Source organism: Callospermophilus lateralis, chromosome 17 (genome assembly GCF_048772815.1).
Source record: "Callospermophilus lateralis isolate mCalLat2 chromosome 17, mCalLat2.hap1, whole genome shotgun sequence".
In the NCBI taxonomy this organism is placed as follows: Eukaryota; Metazoa; Chordata; class Mammalia; order Rodentia; family Sciuridae; genus Callospermophilus; species Callospermophilus lateralis.
Genome location: NC_135321.1, coordinates 72760879 through 72782732, shown reverse-complemented (window position 1 = coordinate 72782732; position 21854 = coordinate 72760879). Strand labels below are relative to the sequence as shown.

Sequence of the window (21854 nt, the reverse complement as noted above, 5' to 3'; positions counted from 1 at the left end):
TGGGCGACCTTGGCCAATTTCGCGCATCTCCCGCTGCTTATCTGAGGTTGGTGCCCCCCGTCACTGGAGACCCCTGGTGGCTGGGGCATGCACAGGGCCTTGCTAGTGGGGCAAGACTACTCATCAGCTGTCCCTGGGACCCTTGGGACCGTCTCACCCGTCGTCTTCGGAATGGTCATCGGCCCCCACCCAGGAAACCCGCCCTAAACAGAACGGGCATCATCTACCCCCAGGCAGCCCTGCCCACCAGTGCCATGGACGGACACCTAGTGCGCACGGTGGGCACCCTCCTGTCCTGTCATTTCAGCAAATCTGTCCCGGACAGGGCCTTTCCACTGGTCTCTTGTGAATGAGGCCTGCTGAGGTGGGTCCTTGCCCCTGGGGTGACCATCTCACACGTCCCAGAGCCTAGGTGGCACGCGAGGTCCTCCAGGCCCTCGGATTTCAAAGGCCGCCACCCCAGGGCCCTCGAGGATCTCTCCTGTCCTTTCCTGCCAGCGAGCTTGGGGCGCTGTGGCTTGGTGGAACAGCCCAAGGCTTTCCCGGGGGGTCACGGACAGCCTCAGGCGGGCAGTCTCTGGAGGACAAGGGAGGACGGCGAACGAGGCAGAAATGACGCAGACGTGGTTCTGTACAAAACCTGAAATATCTTTACTTTTTTAAAACTTTGGTCTAAGTTGCCTTAGACCTCATGGACTCGATACAAGAGTAATATGAATCGGGAAATAAAACACTTTAATAGCCACGATAAACTTTGTTAGAAATGTACATGTTGCCAAAATAATAATAAAATTAAAAAGAGAAAGAGAGAGAGGGAGAGAAGGAGAGAAGGAAAGAGAGAGAGAGAGAGAGAGAGAACACAGCTTGATGCCCGGGTTAGATTATATAAATGTTCAACAAGGACAGGGAAAAGGAAACTTTAAAAACGCCAGTTCTGAGTAAGCCTGGGGCCCTGTGAGACTTCCCCTCTCCCAGCCTCGGGCCCTGGGGACGGCGTCCCTCCTAACAGGACAGTGGGGGTGGATAAGGCCTCCGCCAAACTGCTTCTCCCCGTGGACGAAACATCCAGGTAATGGGTATATAAACAAAGCTCATAAGAAATGTACAAATATAAAAAGCTACAAACATTAATAAATTACAGCGTCACAAAACACAGAAAACACTTCACAAGGTGCTAGTAAAATAACTGTCCCCCCGACCCCCTCGTCATACAAGAAGGAAAACAAAGAGCTGGTATGAAAGCTGAAGAGTCATCTTCAGAATGTGTCTGAAATCCATCTTTTGTGTACTGTTTGCTTCTGTGAAGACAGAGTGTAAGGCTGCACAGACAGCACTTGTTTTTCAGGCAATACCTTAGTTCCTAAAAGAAAAAAAAAGAAGAAGAAGGAGAAGAACAAAAGGAAAGAAGGAAAAAGAATCAAAAAAAAAAAAAAAAAAAAAAAAGCACTGGAACCCAACTGTCCATCAGAGTCGGCAAAAAACTCGTATAAAGGTTAATGAAGGACTCTATAGAAAGAAATTCCTAAAGATACTTTTGCTCTTGTAAAAAAGAAGTCGTTTAAAAAGCTATTTACACGCTACATTCTATGAAAAATATGCTTCAGGAAATACATCTAAAATTAAAATACAGGATTGCCTGAGAAACAAATCCAGACCCTCTGCGACGCGGGGCAGCCAGCCATCCGGGGACGGCCGTGCCCGCGACACCACCCGCCAGCCAGCCCGGGAGAACAGAGAAGTGCCATCCCCGCGGCCCCCAGCCACCTGGCCGCCCTCCAGCCCGCCAGTCTTGGGGCAGGGGCCTCGGCCGAGAAGTGCTTCTCCCGGGTGCAGCCGGCAGAGTCGGTGGGGCCCCTCCACGAGGCTTGGCCTGGGCCCCCGGGGCCCGGAGACATGGGAGACGTGGCCGGGCCCTCGCCCTCCCCTGGGGATCCTACGGTGGCTCCCCCACCCGCTAACACACCAACCCAGTGGCTGGTCCTGGTCGCCCCAGAGAAACGCCCCTGGGCATTTCGGGCGCAACACCCACTATCTAGACCGCCACCTGCCAGCTGGGCCGGACCTCTCCTGGCCGGCCCAGCGCTCTCTGGACTTGTCTGAGAAATCGCTCGGGAAGAGAAGCCAAGGGGGCACGTAAACATCCCGCCTGCTCCTCCTCATTCTCTCTGTGTTCTTTGCCTTTTTTTAAGCCTCTGGAGGCTACCAGCCTGTGGCCAGCTCAGACTCTGGGGCTGGTGAGCATTGGCTCACTCTACCTTCCTCGAAGGACTCGTGCTCCCAGCAGAGCTGCGGAGGCCCCCGCAATCACACCCATGCACCGGGTGCCTGGAGGCTGTCCTGAAATTGGAATGATCCTCAAACTGGCAGGGCCGCTTTTCAGGAACTGGTCACTCTAAGCAACTTGAGAAAGGATGTCCGTATTCAAAACGAGGGACGGCCATGCTTGGCTCGCTCCGCCTGCTCAAGGGACAGACGCTCGTTTGGGGGTGTGGTGGCTGGGAGGAAGCGAGGCCCTCCCTGGGTGAGGCAGCTCGACCACCCTCCCGGGGGGCGGATGTTCTCGCGGGGCTCCGGGGTCCTGAGCAGAGCAGAAGGATGCTGGCTTCCGAGCTCTAAAGGAGCAGCTTGCCGTTGCGATGGATCTTCAGGATCTTTCCGAGCCGCTGCTTGGCCGTGGCCATACCCTTTTTAGTACGTTTTCCTAAGAGGGTGGGGGAGGGGACACAAAACACAAGGGTGAGAGGGCAAAGGGGACAGCGAGCCGGGTCACGGGGCCCCCCGACACTGGGTCAGCTTGCAGCCCCTGAGCCCCCACCTTTCTCTGCAAAAATGGGCCTCTGTGGCCACAGCTCTGAGCTCCGAGTCCAGCCAAGTTACAGCACCCAGCTCAGAGGCCGCTGCGTCCACAGGGGCCACGGTGGGCGGGTAGACTCAGGCTCGGGGACTCGAGGTCACCCTGGGCCTGGCACCGTACACCCACCAGTCCCCACAGCCAGCGGGGTCCGTGACCAGGGGGCAGCTAGGGAGGCCCGGCAGGAACAGGAGATGAAGACACAGGGGGTCAGAGGGGACCTGGCTGACACAATGTCCAGCCCACACAGAGGGGCTGGTGACCCTGCAAGCAGCCCAGTGCGTGCCAGGTCGGTCCCAGCCCCACCCCTGGCAAATGGCTGACCACACCCAGCTCTGTAGGACCCCAGAGCTTCAGACTTGAGCCTCATCCACAGGACCAGAGGCTGTCCCGGCCCCGATCTGATGGGCAGCCCTCTCCCCTGGTCTCCACGGAGGCCAACTCTCCCCGACATCAACCCCGAGCAGGCCGGCTGCAGACTTTTGTGTGCCTTGCCACGGGGGCAGGCGGATGTCCAGACGGGAGCTAGCTCAGACCCCAGTGTCTGCCGTCCTGAGGCCAGAACCTGCCCTGGCCATGTGCCGTCCTCTATCGAGGGACAGGGGCTGCAAGTCTGGGGCTGCCCCGGGGCCCAGCAGGGGCAGGCAGGACGGGGCTACCTTTGGCAGCAGTGTTGTTGTTGGGGGACGACGCAGAGGGCCGCCTCTGTGTGAGAAAGACTCCAGGGGCCATGGGCTGGGAGGCACGGCCAGCCGGGGCCCCCGCGAAGGCGCCGGCCGCTGTGTACTCGTGGTCAGCCAGGCTACTGCTGTGTGACTCAGGCGGGGGCTCAGGTGAGCTGCCCTCCTGAGAGGCCTGGCTGCTGGCCGTGCTGGTGGAGGCCGGGGTAGTGGAGGCCGGGGTAGTGGAGGCTGGGGTGGTGGAGGCCGGCGTGGTGGAGGCCGAGGTGGTGCCAGCCGAGGCAGAGGCGGAGGGAGAGGCGGTGCTGGGGGTCAGTTTCCTTTTAGTGCTCTTTTTCTTCCTGCTTTTCTGTTCCTCCTTTGAACAAAACATGCAGGTGTGTGACCCGCAGGGCAGCTTCGGACACACGTCCGGTCAGAACCCAGGGGGCCCGGCCCCGCACATCAGTGCTGGGCCTGGGGAGGGGCCACCACACTCGCCAGAGCGGGCTGAGCAGGAAGGGCTCCGGGCCTGAGCCTGGCCCAGCTGGGACACGCGGCCACTGCGGGCCCCCTACACGGTGTGCATTCCCCTGGTGGGTGGGCACAGGGGCCAGGCACTCTGAGCTGCCATGGGCCTCTCATTCACTTTGATCCTACTAACTCCTGTGGGGGGTACCCGGATGGAGTCAGGCCTGGTGGACTGGGCACCTGGGCTCCAGGACCCTGTCTGGGCTGGGAGAGCAGAGCCTGATGGTGGACAGGCCACCATCCGTCTCCATGTGGACAGCTGGAAAAGGCAGGACCTCAGGGGAGGGGAAGGGCCCCTCCCAGGGGCGCCAAGGGTGAGAGTCATGGAGGTCCCTCGGGGGCACCCCCTGCACCAGAACAGCCCAGCCTCAGCAAGAGGTGCTCATCCAGGGCGAGGGACCCAGGGTGAGGGGCCCAGGCCTTCAACGCTGGCTCCCCCCTCTCCCCCCAGGCTCTGGGCTTGGACGGAATGGGCCACCCTGTAAGTAAACGTTCCCAAGCCTGAAACCCCCCAGCCCAGGTGGTCTGTGTGTGGGGACGGAGGATGGGGACATCTGGGGTCGGGGTGTTGGGCCCGGCCTCAGGGAGTCCCCCGCTAGCCCCTCCTCACCTGCTGGGATAGCTTGGCCGCAGCCGCCGCCAGCCCGGTCTCAATAGAGGCCACTCTCGTCCCCTCCCGCACAGGCCTGTCCTGTCTTGGCACCGATGGGCCGACCCTTGCTGTGGAAGAGAAGGGCCAGCCCCTGAGCTTTCAGCCACAGTCCATCCACCTCTCACCCCGGCCCATCCCCGAGTCCACAGGACCCCGAGCACCAGGCCTTGCCAGCGAGGAGACAGAGCACTGGCCTGTCCACAGCGGGCACCACATCAGGTTTCCCGGGCAAAGCCTGCGAGTCAGGAAGGCCAGCGGGGGCCACCTGGGAGGCCACCAGCCACCTCGGCAGGCGTCTCTCCACTAGCAGACCCCTCACCTGGGAAGAGGGGCCCACCCCAGGGGCTTCCTAGTACCTGGCCTGGGGCCTGTGACCCAAAGCAGAGTCCCAGTCATGCCCTTGCAGGCAGCTGACCAGTCCCTCCGACAGGCCACCCAGCCATGGGATAGGACTAGCACAGAGCAAAGCCCACATTCCCAGTGGCCAGAGGGACGGCAGACGAGGACACAGCCGTCCACGTCAGTGTCGCGTGGCCCCCCTGGGCGCTACCTGTGGGGCTGTAGGGAGCGTCGTCTGAGCCTTTCCTCTTCTTTGACCGGGACTTGAAGACGGGGTTGTCTTCATCAGACTCCAGCGAGGGGTAAACTGAGGGAGGCGAAAGGAGGATGGGCCCCTGAGCAGCTGGACGCAGCTGGGCTGCAGCGCAACAGACCTCCCTGACTGGTGCCCCGGAGCCCAGCCCCAGGCCTGCCACACAGTGACCACCCCACGCGTGGGCACAGACGAGAAGGCGCCTGCATCCACCTGACCAGCCACGTCTGCCCCACCTGGCCTCATGCTCTCAGGACCACCGTCCACACAGCTGTCCACAGAGCCCGGGACCTCGGGAGGCCCCACCTCGAGGCTAGCTGTGGCAGAGGCGGGAAGACCAGGGAGGGACGGGCCCCCAGCAGGGCACCCAGCTCTGGGGACAGAATTCTGGGTCTCCAGCTTCCTCATGAACCGTCTGCCACCATCCAAGGCCAGGAGCTGGGTGGGCTCTGCAGTGAGTCTCAGAGGAGGAGCCATGCAAAGCAGTACAGTGGCCAGCAGGAGCTGCCCCCGGACTTGCCGGGGACCCTTGCACTGTGGATCATGGTCCCTCAGCCTCCAAGGCCTGCAGAGGAACCCCAGGGCCTGTGACTCGGGAGGCAGCAGCAGGAGCCCGCACTCCACACCCTGAAGGAGTGCAGAAAACAGGAGTCCGCAGAGCTGTCAGTCTGCCTGTCAACAGGGCGGGCCCCGCTGCAGGCCCAGATCTGTCCACCAGATGTGGGGCTCGGCCAGCCTGGTGTGTGGGAGCTCTCCAACTCACGGCGGCCAAGCTTGGCAAGGCCCCAGCCTCTGGCCAGTAGTACGTGTGTTGGGAGAAAGTTCTGGACTAAGCAAGGCATGTCCAGCCCTGGGAACAGTGGGCCTGCCCCAGCACCCCACACCCAGAACCTTCTCCGAGGCACGCAGACAGGCTTCTTGCTCTCTGGCCCTCTGGATGGGAGATGGAGGCGCGGTCACGGCAGGAGGCCAGAGCTACAGCCCATTTCTAACTACCTGCCACACCTCCGATGTGGCCACAGTGCCACCTGGGGTCTCACACAGAGGCAGGGTGGACACAATGATCTCAAAGTCCTGCCACTACAAAATGGTAGAGCTGCATGGGAAGCCCTTGGGCAGGTCCTCAGAGAGCTAAGCACCCAGTGACCTACGACCCCGCCTGCCCTCCTAGGAACGAGGGTAGGGGGCAGCGGGGAGCACGCACAGGCACGTGCAGGAGCCACACAAGCGTCCCCGGATGGACAGACAAACGTGGGCTACATCTGGAGGAAGAGTCAGCCTCAAAGAGGGAAGGAACCCTGGCACAGGCCCCGGGCATGGGTGACGTGCAGGATCCAGGTGTGTGAGCCCAGAGCAGGGGCGCCACAGAGCCCCACGGCACGTCAGGGGCTGCCCGGGGCCGGGAAGTGAGAGGGGCGACTGTTGGAGGTCAGGGTTTTCTCCGGGAGATGTGATGAAGGTGGCTGTGGACACACACACCTCTGAGGACACCAAAGCCCACTGAACTGCCAACCTTTACGGGTGGCTTTTATGACATGTAAGTGACATCTCAAAATCAAAAAGGGCTCAGCTCCAGGAAGAGCTCCCGGTGGGCACAGCCCCGGATGTGAGGTTCCTGCCCGCCACGGGCACCGGCCCCATCCCTGGCCGCAGTGCCCCTGCCCCGGCAGCACCACACACCATAGTCTGAGTCCTTGAAGCAGGCGTCCAGGTGGTCCTGCTCCTCCTCGTAGTCGTCCAGGTCCACGCTGTTCTTGGCGGCCCTCTTGAGCAGCCGCTTGCCTGAGCTCTTGCTGCCACCTCCGTTCTTCCGGCCACCATGGGCTGCCAGTGAGCTGCCCTTGGCCTGGCCAGCGCCCCACGTGGTCTGCAGGCAGGAGTCAGAGGCCTGCAGGTTGGCCATGGACAGCATTCCCTGAATGGCTTCCTGTGTGCTGGGGGACGCCGGCGGCTGGCTGGGGACACAGAGAGACAGGGACTCAGCCACAGCCCCAGGTCCACAGCCCAGAGCATAGCCCACAGCTCACTGTACACAGTGGTCCTCAGTCCAGGACACAATCGAGCCTGCAGCCCGCAGTCTGCAGCCCAGGACGCTTGGACTTCCAACAGCCCACAGCCCAGGGGCCACATAGTCACTGGCCTGGGTGACAAGCAGAGGGCATGGAGCAGAGAGGTGGTGTGGCTGATGACTTCCCTTGGACAGAGGTCAGGCAGCCCCTCTGCTCACCCAGCCACACTCTGGGGAGGGTGGAGGCCTTGGGACAGAAATGGGTCACAGAAGGGAGACACACAGGGGGACGGTAGGTCCTGCATGATCATGCCCCAGGCTTTGCCATCTCAAGGCTGGCCAGCAGGACCAGCCCTCCCCCCCTGCACTCCTGCCAGCCCTGTGCACCCCTCAGGGCACCCTGGGCTGCTCTCCCCACCACAGACCCCCAACCTCAGCCCTCACTGAGGACATTCCTTCCCGGCACCTCCCACTCACCACGCTACCCAGAAAGAACAGCACTCCCCTCTCAAGAATAGACTCTCCCCACACCTACACCTACGTATCTGCTTGCATGTGCACCTGCATCCACACCTGCACCCACACCTGTCCCCACATCTGCACCTACGCCCACACCTGCATCCACACCTGTCCCCACACCTGCACCTACGCCTACACCTGCATCCATACCCCCACCTGCACCTACACCCACACCTGCATCCACACCCACACCTGCACCCATACCCCCACCTGCACCTACACCCACACCTGCATCCACACCCACACCTGCATCCACACCTATGTCCACACCTGCACCTATGCCCACACCTGCATCCACACCCACACCTGTACCTACGCCCACACCTGCATCTACACCCATACCTGCACCTATGCCCACACCTGCATCCACACCCACACCTGCACCTACGCCCACACCTGCATCCACACCTGTACCTACACCTACACCTGCATCCACACCCACAACTGCACCTACGCCCACACCTGCATCTACACCCATACCTGCACCTATGCCCACACCTGCATCCACACCCACACCTGCACCTACGCCCACACCTGCATCTACACCCATACCTGCACCTATGCCCACACCTGCATCCACACCCACACCTGCACCTATGCCCACACCTGCATCCACACCTGTACCTACACCTACACCTGCATCCACACCCACAACTGCACCTACGCCCACACCTGCATCCACACCCACACCTGCACCTACGCCCACACCTGCATTCACACCTGTACCTACACCTACACCTGCATCCACACCCACAACTGCACCTACGCCCACACCTGCATCCACACCCACACCTGCACCTACGCCCACACCTGCATCCACACCCACACCTGCACCTATGCCCACACCTGCATCCACACCTATGTCCACACCTGCATCCACACCCACACCTGTACCTACACCTACACCTGCATCCACACCCACACCTGCACCTATGTCCACACCTGCATCCACACCCACACCTGTACCTACGCCCACACCTGCATCCACACCCACACCTGCACCTATGCCCACACCTGCATCCACACCTACGCCCACACCTGCATCCACACCCACACCTACGCCCACACCTGCATCCACACCTATGTCCACACCTGCATCCACACCCACACCTGCACCTATGCCCACACCTGCATCCACACCTACGCCCACACCTGCATCCACACCCACACCTACGCCCACACCTGCATCCACACCTATGTCCACACCTGCATCCACACCCACACCTGCACCTATGCCCACACCTGCATCCACACCCACACCTGTACCTACACCTACACCTGCATCCACACCCACACCTGCACCTATGCCCACACCTGCATCTACACCTACGCCCACACCTGCATCCACACCCACACCTGCATCAGAAATGCTCCTGTTCCTGTGCCCACCTGGACAGGCACAGCTGCACCTCTGCCCAACCCACACTCCCCGTCTCTGGCAGCTTCCAGGCAGACTCCCAGGCTTTCTGGGGCCCTGCTCCCCAGTCCTCTGCTGCCCTCTAGCTCCAGGCCTCGCCGCCCACAGCAGCCAGCTGGCATTCTGGCCAGCTCCTTGTCCCCTGCCCCATTCCTGTGCCTGTGCCTTCTTGGCTGCACTGGTGTCCCTCCTTCCAGATGCAGCTTCCAAAGCCAGGCTCAGGGAAAGGTGGGACGGGATGACCATGGTCACTCCACAGAGCTGGGGCTGGAAGCTGCTAGATGGCAAGGCCCCCTGAGGCCAAGTTCTGGGATTCTTGGGGAGCCTCCCACCATCCGCACCATGGAGCCCAGCCCCAGTGTCCTTGTGGAGCCTTGCCCCGCCCAGGCCATGCCCTGCCTCAACAAGGACCCCCGCCTGTGTGCCTCAGAAAGGCCCAAAAATGCCAACGCCCGGCCCCTTCTGGAGATGGTGAGTCAGGCTCAGGCTCCAGACACCACAGGCGGCCGGGACGGAGAGCCCGCATTTCCCCGTAGCTCTATGCGGGCCTCCTGTCCACTGCCCTGCACTCCTCCAACCCAGGGCGGGATGGCCCACTCTAGCCTGCAGAGTAGTCCTGTCACCAGTGGGGATCAGTCCCGCCCCGACCAGAGGCACACAGTACCCCTGCCTCCTCCCTCCCCGAGCCCACTGCTAAGGAGGCTTGTTCTGCGCCAGCATCCTCTCTCCAGCCTCGGCCCTCCCCTTCCCCCAGCCCCTGAGATGTGAAGGCAGGACAAGCTGCTGAGAGCGGGGTGAGCAGGGCGCAGAAGGGGTGTCGGGCCCAGGACAGGACTTCTGCGTGGGGGAGAGAGGCTCGTGCACCTCAACCCCTCACGGGAGGCAGAGCACACATGAGATGAGAGGGGCCAGGGCAGTGGGGGGCGTGCTGCCCAGACACAGGCTGAAGCACCAGGGACCTGGAGATGTCGCTGCTCAGCAGCAAGTGAGTCCCCAATTACGGGGCCTGACAGAGGGTGGCGGAGCGATCTGGCCACAGCACGCATAAATGGCCCTGCAGCCGCCAGGCAAACCTGCAGGAGACCCCCCTTCAAGGGACGTGCGGGAGGCCCAGGCCCACAGCCCTCTGAGGGTCCTTTCCCTGAGCCACCAGTCTCCATAGCCCTCCATGAGAGCTGCCTCACAGGCCCCCACCATGGCCATGAAACATCAAGAGGACGGTGCTGAGCTCCCTGGGAGGTGCTCCGGGAGCTGCCCCTCCGCTGCCCCGCAGGGCTGCGCTGTCACACTGCCTGGCTGCGGTGCCAAGGCCAGCAGCTGCCCGTGCTCTGTCACCACTGTACCATCCTCACTGACCTCTCTGAGCAGGGACAGGCCACCAGTAGGAGCTATTTGCTCTTGAACCCTCTGCACTAGGCCTTACCCTGCCCCCGACCTGGGCCACAAGGTGATGCCGAGACACCCATCACGAGGTTCCCCAATACAGGTGGAGGGGCCCCCCCTGGAGCCCGTGCAGAAGTGATCTGTCCACCCAGGCCATCTGGGCGACCCCAGAGGGTGGGGACCTCACGCCCAGCCTGTCCGTCCACCGTCACTGGTGAATCAATGAGCAAAGTTTAACCAGTCAGCATGGAAAATAATACTTTAATCCTCCAATTATCATACCCGAATCCTCTCCTTTCTTCCACAGCGGTAAACACTAAGCAAACCATCCACAGAAATTAACATATTTTCCTCCAGTTTTCTTTAGCTGTTTTTTTTTTTTTTCCAAACAGCTAGTACTTACAGCAGAGCAAATGGACCATCAAAAACTGACCTACACTCCAAATGGGGGACTGCAGGAGAGGAACTGCCTGCAGCAGGCTGTGGGGGCCAGCTGGCCCTGGAGGCCCCGCAGGCACGTGTGCTTGTGCATGCACGTGCAAGAGGTCACATGCGGTGTCTTCAGGGCCCATCCCCAAGAGGCACAGGGGCTGGGGCAGCTCTGGGTGCCTCCTTAGCAGATGGGCCTCCTGTCCTGGGCACAGAACCTCCCCATCTCTGTCCCCACTCTGCCCTTGAGAGTCCCCCTGTACAGCATCCACAGCAAGGTACCTGGTGACCCAGGCCAAGGCTCTCAGCTCCATCTGACCTCATCCTGGGAGACCTCAGTCTCACCCCAGCCCCTGGCCTTTAGTCCTCTCTGTGGGGCTCCAGGGTATCCCCAGGGTCAGTCACGGAAGCTCAGCTAGCACGTACCTCCTCCTGGAAGGCAAGCAGCCCCTGCCAGGCTGCAGGGAGCCCCGCGCAGGGCTGCAGCCTCCACTGGGGAGGGCCAGGCGGCCAGCCTTCACCTCCTGGCTACAATCATCTCTGCAGTAAGGACAGAACAGAAATGACCTCATGCCAAGCAGGAAATCTGTCCCCCAAGGTGCTGTGGACCCCTCTAGTCATGCTTCACTCCCGCTGAAAGACAGGGCCTGCAGCTGGAGGGGTGAATGTGATACTGCACACAAACAGCCATTTATGAAACAAAACCCAGCCAACTGATTTAGCAAAACCTTCTCAATCAAGCTCTTAATCCTCCTTTCCAGAGCCCCTCCGCCATCCAAGAGCAGGCCAGGCCTTCAGCGTCCACCTGCCCCGGAGCAGCCCCGAGGGCCATGCTGAGCTGTCAGTAGCTCCATCTAAGTGGTCACCTCCAGAAACCAGAGACTAAAACGCAGATCTGGGAAATGGAGCGAGCACCCAACAGGTCGCAAGGGCCCTGCCTTCCTCAGGCCAAGGTGTGACAAGGGACCAGGGCTCACTCCAGGACAGCAGAGCCCAGCACCAGACAATACTTCGGGAACCCCCAAAGCTCTGGTTCTCAAATCAAGCAGACCGTGACCCTAGGCCTGTCTGCTACCTTGGAGCTGGGGTCAGGCAAGAGGGTTGAGCTCGCTGCGCCTCCGTTTCCCCAACTGTGTGGGACTCTGCGCTGTCCTGAGACTAGGTACAGCCCAGTTCCTAGAGCCTCTACCCTGTGGCACGCCTCACTGCCCGAGCCGAGGGTCTGGCCGTGTGCCCGCGGGCGGCCGCTGCCCGGATGCTGCAGGACGCGGCCGGGGCCCACCTGTTGGGGTTGTACTCGAGCGCCCCGACCTCCTCACTAGCCTGCAGCAGGTCCAGGATGCCAGCCGCTGAGCCACTCTCCTTCTTGACTTTGGCGTTGCGTCCAGGCTTGGTGTCCGTGTCAATGTGCAGAGAGCCCTCATCCGAGGAGTCGTCACTGTGCTACATGGGGACAAAAGTGCTGGTCAGTGCAGGGGCGTGGAAGGAGGGTGGGGGATCGCTTTTTCCCTTCAGGGAGAAACATAAGGAAAGTTCTTACAGAGCCCTCTCTTGCTAATGAGCACTGCCAGGGTCTGCCCAAGGCCCCCGAACTGAGGGAGGAGCCAGCCAGACACGCGGGGCTGGCAAGGGTGCCGGGCTGTCTCCAGGACCCCAGGGCCACCTACACCATTTCTACAGCAAAGGTCCCACATGAGAGAGCCCAGGGTGAGGCTGCCATGGCAGGAGGAGCAGGGCACGGGGGGAGCACTTGCAGTCCCCCAGAACTCCAGGCCCTGGGCAGCAGCCTCAGCTCCAGATCAGCCCCCTGGCAAGTGGCTCCTGGGGCAGAGACCCCAGATCCTCAGAGAGGGCCTCTGCATGGTGGTCTTGCAGGTCATCTGAGTACAAACCCCCTCCTGACCACAGTCCCCTCCCGCAGACTTCTACCCCGGGGCGTCTTACTGCACCTATCTCCCCAGTGATGGCTCTGACTGGGGCCAGGGGGTGGCTCTTCAGGTGGCCAAGGGCTCAGGCAGGCACATCTGAGCCCAAACCCACAGTAAGAACGCTGAGGAGAAGGCAGGGCGAGGGCGGAGGCCCCTGGTCGCCTCAAGCAGAGACACAAGGACCACCCCACTGAGCCTTGGGCCCCCCGAGCTGGCCCCGGAAGAGGGCTCACCTTGTACACTGCCGACTCCAGCTTTGGCTTCGTGACAGGCGTGGGAAGAACCTCCTTCTTGTCCAACAAGACTGAAAGCAGAGCAGATGTGAGTCCTCCTGCATGGAGCTGGCCAGGTACTGACCTCTCGCACGGCCAGGATGGGCCGCCGGAGCCCCCGCCCACGCCCACGCTGTACTCACAGGACAAGTCCCTTTTCGGGGCGTTCTTCTTCCTCCTGATGGGAAACTCATCGATCTTAAGCTCCCCGTCATCTGACACGTACTCATACTCATCCCGCACGGGCTTGGCCTTATCTTCCTTGAAGTTCTGCAGGGCCCCAAATACACCAGGGCTCGTCGGGGGCCTGAGGGCCTTGGAGCTAGGGGGCAGAAGGACGCAGGTCAGCAGGCTATGAGGATCTCCCCTGGAACCCTGGTCCCAGCATCCCTTGGAAGCAGTTGGTGGCAGAAGACAAGACTGCCTTGTAGGAGGTCACCTGTCCATAGAAAGGAGATACTCCCCAAGCCCACGGCCACCTCCTCAATGCCCTGTAGCCTGGCGTGTGGTCCTGATATGCAGCTCATGTGGTACAGAGAAAGTCCTTCTGAGAACAGGGCCCCCAAACACGCACAGGCCCTCTGCCAGCCTGCTAGACAATCCTGACACACACTGAGTCTTAGATGGGGAACTGGCCAACCCTCCTGTCTTTTTCTGCAAGCTGTTTTGGAAAGATACCTTCAGGGCCACAGTGTACGCTTCCTGGCCTAAGAAATACATAACTCATCTCTGCTGGGGCCAGGAAGAATGCTCCAGGCAAGACGCACCCACGTGCTCAGCCCTCGCAGCTCCAGCCTGGGCCCCGGGGCCCTAGGACCCGATCAATGGCGGGGACAGCAGGGAGAAGCAGAAATTCCTGGAACTTCAAACAGGCGCAGCTGAGTTCTAAGTGAAGGGGAGGCTGGTGCGCGGACAGTGCGTGGGGCAGCGGCTGCTTCCAGTGCTCTCGAAAAAGGGCAGCATCCAGACTGCGGCTTTAGAGCTGCGCATCCAACACGCGCATGTGCACAGGGGCACGCGTAGCCAGAGTCACGCCCACCTTTCTCATCCCATCTCTAAACTCTAGGTGCCATCAAGGAACCAATCCCACTGAAAAGCCTCCCGAGACCTGCAGGCAGTGCACATTAGGGGCAAGCCCGAGGCCATCGGGTCAGGGCACCAGGACCAGACCATACAAGCTACCACCTGCTGAGCAACTGTGGGCTCACCCAGAAAAGGACGCTGCCTCTCACCAGGGTCAGCCCTGGCACCTGCCGGTTTCTTCACCACCCCAGGGGGCCTCCTCCCATCTCCCGGGTGAGGAACCTGAGATCCAACCATGTCACTCAGTGGCCACTGCAGAAAAGTGGCCACCACTCCCACCAGGACCTGTCTGATTCAGCAGGCAATGGGGACACCTCGGGGACATGTCTGTGCCCAGGACAGGCAGACCCTGGAGCCGGAGACTGGAAGTCCACAGCCTGGTTCACACCACAGCACCCCTGGCTCCTATCTGAGCTCCGAGGCTGGTGCCCTGCGCCTTCAATAGAAAGCCCTCCTGGCTCCCACGGAGGACAGGCCTCCACACCTAGGGGCCCACAAACCCTTCCCCGTGGTGCCCCTCACAGCCATGATTTCAGGTGCACTTAGGAGACTGCTGGGTTCACACTGCCCCATCCCACTGGCCACTGGGCTCCCCTGCTCACCACCTCAGTGCCTTCGTGACAGCCAGGCAGTCAACTGGGGCTCCCTCCCTGCCCGCTGCAGGCTCCCTCCTCCCAGCTGCCCCACGGGCCGAGCTTGCTGGAAGCAGAGGCTCAGCTTTCCTGAAGCCTGGCCCTGACCAAGGCCTGGCCCTGGCCCTGACCAAGGCATGCCATGCGCAGAGCTACAGTGAGTGAGGTCAGCAGCTTGGAGGCAGAAGAGCCCAACTGAGGGTGCATCGGCCAAAGGCTGTGAGCGTGTGTGTGTGTGTGTGTGTGTGTGTGTGTCTGGTGTGAAATGCACGTGTGGCGTGTGTATGTAGGTGTGGGTGGGGTTATGATGCAGTGTACACGTGTTGGTGGAGAGTGGGGTCTGTCCATGCAGGGAGCTGTGTGCACGTGCTGGGCAGGGAGTGTCCACTGGGTTTCCCCAGGTGTGACGGACGTGCTGCAGTGTGCAGGAGTGTGCCGCGTGTGCCTGTGTAGGGTGTGTGAGGCACAGGATGCCTGCACAGCATCTGCATGTGCGTGACGCGGTCCCTGTGTGGCATGTGCGGTGGGGTCACCCCCCAACCTGAGCCCCCTCACATACCCCAGGAGTTTCTTGTTGGAGAAAGAAAAGGAAAACTTGTCCTTGTTCCCAGCCAGGGGCGACTTCTCCAGCTTCTGCTCCTCCTCCATCTTCAGTAGGGAGTCGGGTTTGCTGTTCTGAAAGCAAGAGTGGGGGTCGTTGCTGAGCCCCGGGGCGGGGGCAGAGGCACAGGCCTGGAAAGTCACTCAACAGCTGGGACGGCTGGTCAGCCCCAGGCCTGCAGGGCCCTCCTGGCTCCCAGGGAGCAGCGACACACACCAGGGCACTGATGGCGAAGACAGTGAAATGCCACTCACCCAGCGTGGCATGTGGGCTTTGCATCCACGCTGCCTCACAGCAAGTGACTCTCAGGGGGGATTGTGCACCCTCCAGACCTGCAGAGGTGCCTCAGGGCACTGCCTGTCCAGTACCTTACCACCCTCACGCATGCAGGGAGTCATGCACCGACCTCGGCTCACACTCACACACACAACCGCACCTTGTACTTCCACTTGGCCTCCGACTTGCTCTTGGTCTGCTCGCGGATCTCTAGCCGCTCCACGTCGTTCTGTGTGTGGACCATGTCCTTGTTGGGAACACTCAGGACACTCTTTGGAGCCTAGAAAGCATGGCATTCATGACTCAGAGGCAGACGTGGAGGATGAGCAGGGCTCCCTTGGTTTACACCATTGAAGCCTGGCCCCCAAGCCCTGGCCTCCTGGCCCCCAAGCCTTGGCCTCCTGGCCCTCAAGCCCTGGCTTCCTGGCTCCACAAGGCCCCGCCTCCTGCTGCCCACATGTGGCTCAGCCAGCCCCTCCTCCACCTATCTGTCCATCATTCATCGGTTCATCCCTCCATGGTCCACTCAACCCTCCTTCATCCATCCATCCATCCCTCCATCCATCCGTTCATCCACACTTATCCTGAGAAAGAAACTACCAGTGTGTCCCACTGTGACCCTGGAGGAAGGCCCCAAGAAGCCGGTGACAGCCCCCCCCGGAGGTCATTCACCCTCAGTGACACAGGTTCCTGAAGCCCAGACCTAAGACCTGGAGTCAGAGTGGGTGCCCCAGCTGGGTCTGTCCCTCTCCGGGCTCCAGTGCTGTCCACGCTGCTTCTGCCTGGATGCTTCCTCCACCCTCAGGTCTCAGCCCAAGGAACAGCTCCTCGGTTCCCAGCTGGACCACCCTCCCGGAAGACCACCCTCTCCCTGTGCTGCTTGGCCCTCCTGAGCGCAGCCCCTGCCCGACACCAATGGTACCCCCTCCCTCTGTGCCACTGCTGGCCGGGGCACTGTCTGGGCCTGACACACGGTCCGAGTGTCAGCAGGAAGACCGCCACAGCACACCCCTGGCGCACTCTGGGACACCACCTCATGGCTGCCCCCTCCCCGCACAGGCACAAGCCCCTGGAGGGCAAGGACACCGCGGCCCCAGCCGTCCCGCCGGCCCGGCACCCAGCAGGCCCACCTTGCCCTTCTTGGGCGGCTCCATCTTGGTCAGCGCCTCCTTGGTGTGGGCCTCGAGCAGGTCCAGGTTGGGGATGGTGGGCGAGGATGACTCCCGGCACTTCTTCCCTTTCTTCTTGCTTCCATCCTTGAGCTTCAGAGTTTTGGGGGGCTTGGGGGGCTTGGGGGGCTTCGGGGGCTTGGGGATTTTGGATGGCTTGGGCATCTTCACAGTCTTGGGAGTCTTTTTTTTGGACACTTTCTCCAAGAGGGACCGAGGCGGGGTGGCCTCGATGGGAGATGGGGGCTCCTCCTTCTCCCTGTCCCCGTCACAGACCTCATCAGGGGAGGCGACAACATTCACTTCTGGTCGGACGGTTTTGGAGGCATTCTGGGATGGGAAAAGGACAGGGTCACGCAGGTCCCTAGACCATGGCCAGGAGGGTCCCCACCGGACTCAGGAGAGGCAGAGAGAGGCCCACCCATCCCAAACCACCCTATGATCTGCTCACAGCACTCCATGCCTACACGTGACACATGCCCACCCCGTGCCACCCTGTGATGGGCTCCACTGTCCTGGGCCATCAAGACACTCAGCGCCCCCCCCCCCCGGAATCCTGTGACGCCATCAGCACCAGATCCTCACCCTCTCGGCCTCCTCAGTCCTCCCTGAGCAGGGAGGCTGCCAGGCTCTGCCAGGCTTACATGGGCAGGCATCAAGAGGCTGGACACAGGGGGTTCCCCTGCTGGACGCCCCACCATGTGGGAGCTGCGGGGCCCCCTCCACCTCTCACTCCCTGGGTGCCGCCACCAGAGCCCAGCCCAGCTCCAGGCCTGGGAGTGGACCCTCAGGCAGGGGAGCCACCTGGTGGGGCAGCTCTGGTCAAGCTGGCTCACAGACCTGGAGGAGCGGTCAGCCCGCCCTCGTCCCAGGGCCAGCGCAGCGCCCCAGGCATGTCCTCACCTCACTGAGCCGGATCTCTCTGGCCAGGTCCTTGATGAGCTGGGAAGGCCTGACGTGCTCAGGGAGCTCATCCTCGTGCTCTGCCAGGGCCTGCGGGACGGGGTCAGCGCCAGCTCTGCCATCCGCGGCTCCTCGCCCCCTGCCCGGACTCCATGCTATTCCCTTCCTTCCCACCCAGACAGGACCAGGACCCCCCAACTGTCCTGGGGTGAGAGGCTGCCGTGGAGCACTGGGTCCGGAGGCGATGCACAGGGCTCGGACCCCACCTGAGGCTCCTACGAGCAGCCTGAGGGGCATTGGTGGACCTGAGCCTTCGACCTGGCCAAGTAGCTGGGGTGAGGCGCAGGGGCCCCCGGACTACGCCAGTCATAAGGCCCAAAAGAGAGGGTGGCCACAGAACGGCCCCAGGAGGACACCAGCTGCGCTCTCCCCCCTTGCCTCACCCAGGAGCAAGTCAGCTGCACTGGGCTCCCTGCGTGGACTCCACCCTGTGAAAGTCCCTGTGGACTTGCTGGTGACCCCAGCCCTGGGAGGCAGCCCCCCTCCCTCAGGCTGCAGATGGCCAGGTAGCTCTGCACAATGACAGTCCCAGGAGGAGACAAGATTCCAAGGGTGCCCAAGGCTGAGCCAGACCCGCCCCCTCTCTCTGTAGCCACAACCCAGGCAATGAGAATGCAAACGGGAAGCGGGTCCTCTGGGCCCTGTTTGAGAAAAGTGTCCGCTGCTCCAGGGGGCCAGCACCATGGGGTCATGGGGAAGGCACAGCCGGTTCAGAGCTGAGGTCACTGCAAGTTGGCTGGGTGCCTGCACCAGATAGTGTGGCTCCTAAGTAGGAGGGCCCAACAGTGTCCCTAGCACTCCCTGTCCAGATCCAGATGCCTGGTCATTGGGCCAGCTGCTCCCAGGTCCTCCTGTCCTCTCCAGGTTCATGGTGCTGTCCCCACCATAGCCCCAGATGGGGGGGCACTCTCAATCTACCCATGTCTTACCCCCTCAGGAGTCCCAGATGGCTCCATCAGTGGGCAGGAGACAGCTCTCTGTGAGTGATGTAAAAGTACTCCCTGGGCCAGACTGGGCCCCCCACCTGTCACCCACTGAGTAGGACATACCTGGGTATTGCCCCTGCCTGTCACCCACTCCCCTGTCCAAGAACACAAGTGACCTGCTACCTACCTGCTTCTTTGTCCATGACCTGAAAGCACCATTGAGAATTTTAGCTCCTTGGACTAAATGAGGGGGCAGCTGTTTCCCAGACTTGTGAGAACCTGGAGAGGAGACAGCTCATTAGCTTCGGTGGGCACCCAGCCCAGCAGAGGCTGGAGGGCGCCCAGGCCCTGCCTTCCAGAGGCCTCCGCCCACAGCCACCTGCCCAACTGCCAACGGATCCTCTTGGAACCTGGGGTGCCCACCCACCTGGTGGCCTGCCCTGCAAGGGGAAGGGTCGGCCCTCCACCAGCCTCCTGCTATCTTACCCGCAGCTCGCCCACCAGGCTCCTGAAACAGGCCAGCTGGCTTGCCCTCTCCACCCAGTATCCCAGCCCTGCCCCAGCAAAGGACTGTGGGAGTGCCAGGAGATAGGCCATGGGTTGTCCCCACGGTCCTGCACCAAGCAGCCCCAAGCGCCTTCTTATTCCCAAGGAGCTGTGATCAAGCTACACAAAAGCAGTATCCAGATCAGGACAGAGAGCCCCATCCCAGGTCTGTCCACCCCACAGCCAAAGGCACAGCTCAGTGCCTGCCCTGGGACAGCCGATACCTTTGAAAGCCTCCAGCAGGTGCTTCCCCATGTACCAGCAGGCAGTTTCAAAGTTGGGAAACTGAGTCAGGCTACCCAGTTTCAATCTCCTTTCCACCTCATATGCCCTGGAAGCCACAGCAAAAAAACATTTAGTGCAAGGAATAACAAGTTGCCACGCTAGAGGGCGAATACAGGCCACGGCCACGCTACCCAAGCCACGCCACAGCCACGATGACCCAGAGGAACACACTGGAGGACCGACCACATCAGGAGGATGCAGTGGACTGCAGCTCCCGGAACCTCAGCCAAAGTCCAGGAGAGGTGGCAGCAGCTTCTAATGACCTCAAACCATCACTAGCCTGCCCAGCCCCAACCCCTCAGGGACTGTGAGACCATGGAACTCACGTGCCCTCCCTCCAGCCCAGCAAGGCCAACAGTGGTGCCCAGAACCATCCACAGGTTGGGCCCAGCCGGCTTAGGCCAAGATGTCCGTCACACCAACCCAGCCGGGGGAACCCCCGCCGCGGGCAGATGGCACTGCTGGCACTACCTCATCTGCATCTCCACACTCAGGCTGTGGAGAAAGTGTCCCGCGAAGGCCAGGCAGTCCACAGGGGTGAGCGTGGCGTAAATCCAGCCTGCGAGAGACAGACGGGGCTCCACCTTGCTCTGTGCACTCAGCAGCTGCCTGTCCAGGCTGCAGACCGGTGCTGGCCTCCCCTGCCCAGGTCCTATCAGCCCATCCTGGCTGCTTACCCCCTCTGAGGGGACTGGGGACAGAACGTGACTGAGCTAGCCCAGGCGGATGGATCGAGCCTTGCACCACACAGAGCATGAGCTAGGTCCCAGGCCTCCATATGCAGGGGCAGGAGAAACCTGAACTGGGCTTCTGCCCTCCCTGAGAGCTGGCATCGGCCCCCAGGTTATCCTTGGGGATGGAGCCAGGGCCAAACCCCGGGAAATCCGCAGCTCTTCCTAAAATAACTGTGACTGTGAGGAAGACGGGGAGGGAAAGAGGGGCCCTGGAGAGTACAAAGATTCAGAGGCTTGGAAACCAGTCAAACTCAGAGGACATCTGGATCCTGAATTTAAATGGAAAAAGAAATATCACCGTTAGAAAATCTGAACACTCTGGCTATTTGATGATACCGTGAACTTGTGATTAATTGTTCACTTTTAAAGACAGGATACCAGGATTATAACTGTGTTACCTTAAAGGGAATGAAGTCTTTCAGATAGTGGACTACTTATGGGTGAGACCATGGAGCTAAAAGGTCTGGAATTTACTCTCACAGAAGAATCTGGGGGACATTCAGCTGCTCGGGACCTGCTTTCTCCTGCACTCGGTCAACACATCCCTTAACAAACATCCAAATCGGCAGCTACCTGCCCTCCTTCCTCAGCACTGGTCTCGGTGTCTTTGATGCGTGGCTGCTTCTGCCACCTCGGGCTCTCTGAGCCAGGTCTCCCAGGCTGGTGGCTCAGCCACAGGGAGTCGAGCCACACAGCCCAGAGGCAGTCCCAGTGTTGACCAAACGGGATTGGCACCCAGGCCTCCGGCTACCACAGAGCCTGCTGCTCTTCCTCTCTAAGGACTGGGTGGAACAGGGAGCCAGTGGCTGGGACACAGCACAGGGACAGAGCAGCGACCCTGAGAAGGGCTGGCAAGCCCAAACTTCGCGTTCCCGGAGCCAGCGTGCTCACCTGAGGGGATGAAGAGAGTCTGGCCCTGCTTGACGGTGCACCGGTAGCACTTGTCCACCTGGTCGGCAAAGAACATCTCGCTGTGGTTGGAGGCCGACCGCCAGCGCTCATACAGGGAGATGTTGGCCGAGGCCGGCCTGATGAGATAGAAGATCTTCTCCCCCTGTCAAGAGAGCCCGTTGGCAGACCCACAATACCAGGGGCATGGGGGCAGCTCCCACCCAGGGCTGAGGATGCTGTGGGACGGGCAGAGCCTGCCTGGTGTTGGGGACACTGAAACACAGGGTTGCAGAGCCCTCCCGGTGCTGGGTACAATGGGAGACAAAGGGACAGAGCCCCCTGGTGCTGGAGATGACAGAACACGGGGAAGCAGTGTCCACCCAGTGCTGGGGACACTGGGGGACTGGAGAGCAAAGATGTCCTGGTGCTGCTGTGACGAGTCCTGACTTGGAAAGCACCCTGACAGGCGCGTCATTCCTACCTGCAGGACGGCCACCAGGCAGGGCT

The 21854-nt window shown here is 61.2% G+C and overlaps 1 protein-coding gene across 1 annotated transcript in view; it reads right to left on the bottom strand.

Moving 5' to 3' along the window:
- Nucleotides 1-627: 627 nt before the first annotated feature.
- Nucleotides 628-21854, bottom strand: part of Phf2 (PHD finger protein 2) — a 56936-nt gene continuing 35709 nt past the window's right edge. Inside the window, exons 7-22 of the mRNA XM_077105631.1 lie at nt 21348-21510; nt 20194-20281; nt 19662-19768; nt 19079-19170; nt 17906-17995; nt 16964-17332; nt 15994-16113; nt 15516-15631; nt 13385-13563; nt 13203-13273; nt 12324-12484; nt 6966-7240; nt 5244-5339; nt 4652-4761; nt 3511-3889; nt 628-2701 (exon numbers count right to left, since the gene is read on the bottom strand). Coding sequence (XP_076961746.1) covers nt 2613-2701; nt 3511-3889; nt 4652-4761; nt 5244-5339; nt 6966-7240; nt 12324-12484; nt 13203-13273; nt 13385-13563; nt 15516-15631; nt 15994-16113; nt 16964-17332; nt 17906-17995; nt 19079-19170; nt 19662-19768; nt 20194-20281; nt 21348-21510 — 2505 coding nt within the window. The 3' untranslated portion in view covers nt 628-2612. The remainder of the gene's footprint in view (nt 2702-3510; nt 3890-4651; nt 4762-5243; nt 5340-6965; nt 7241-12323; nt 12485-13202; nt 13274-13384; nt 13564-15515; nt 15632-15993; nt 16114-16963; nt 17333-17905; nt 17996-19078; nt 19171-19661; nt 19769-20193; nt 20282-21347; nt 21511-21854) is intronic.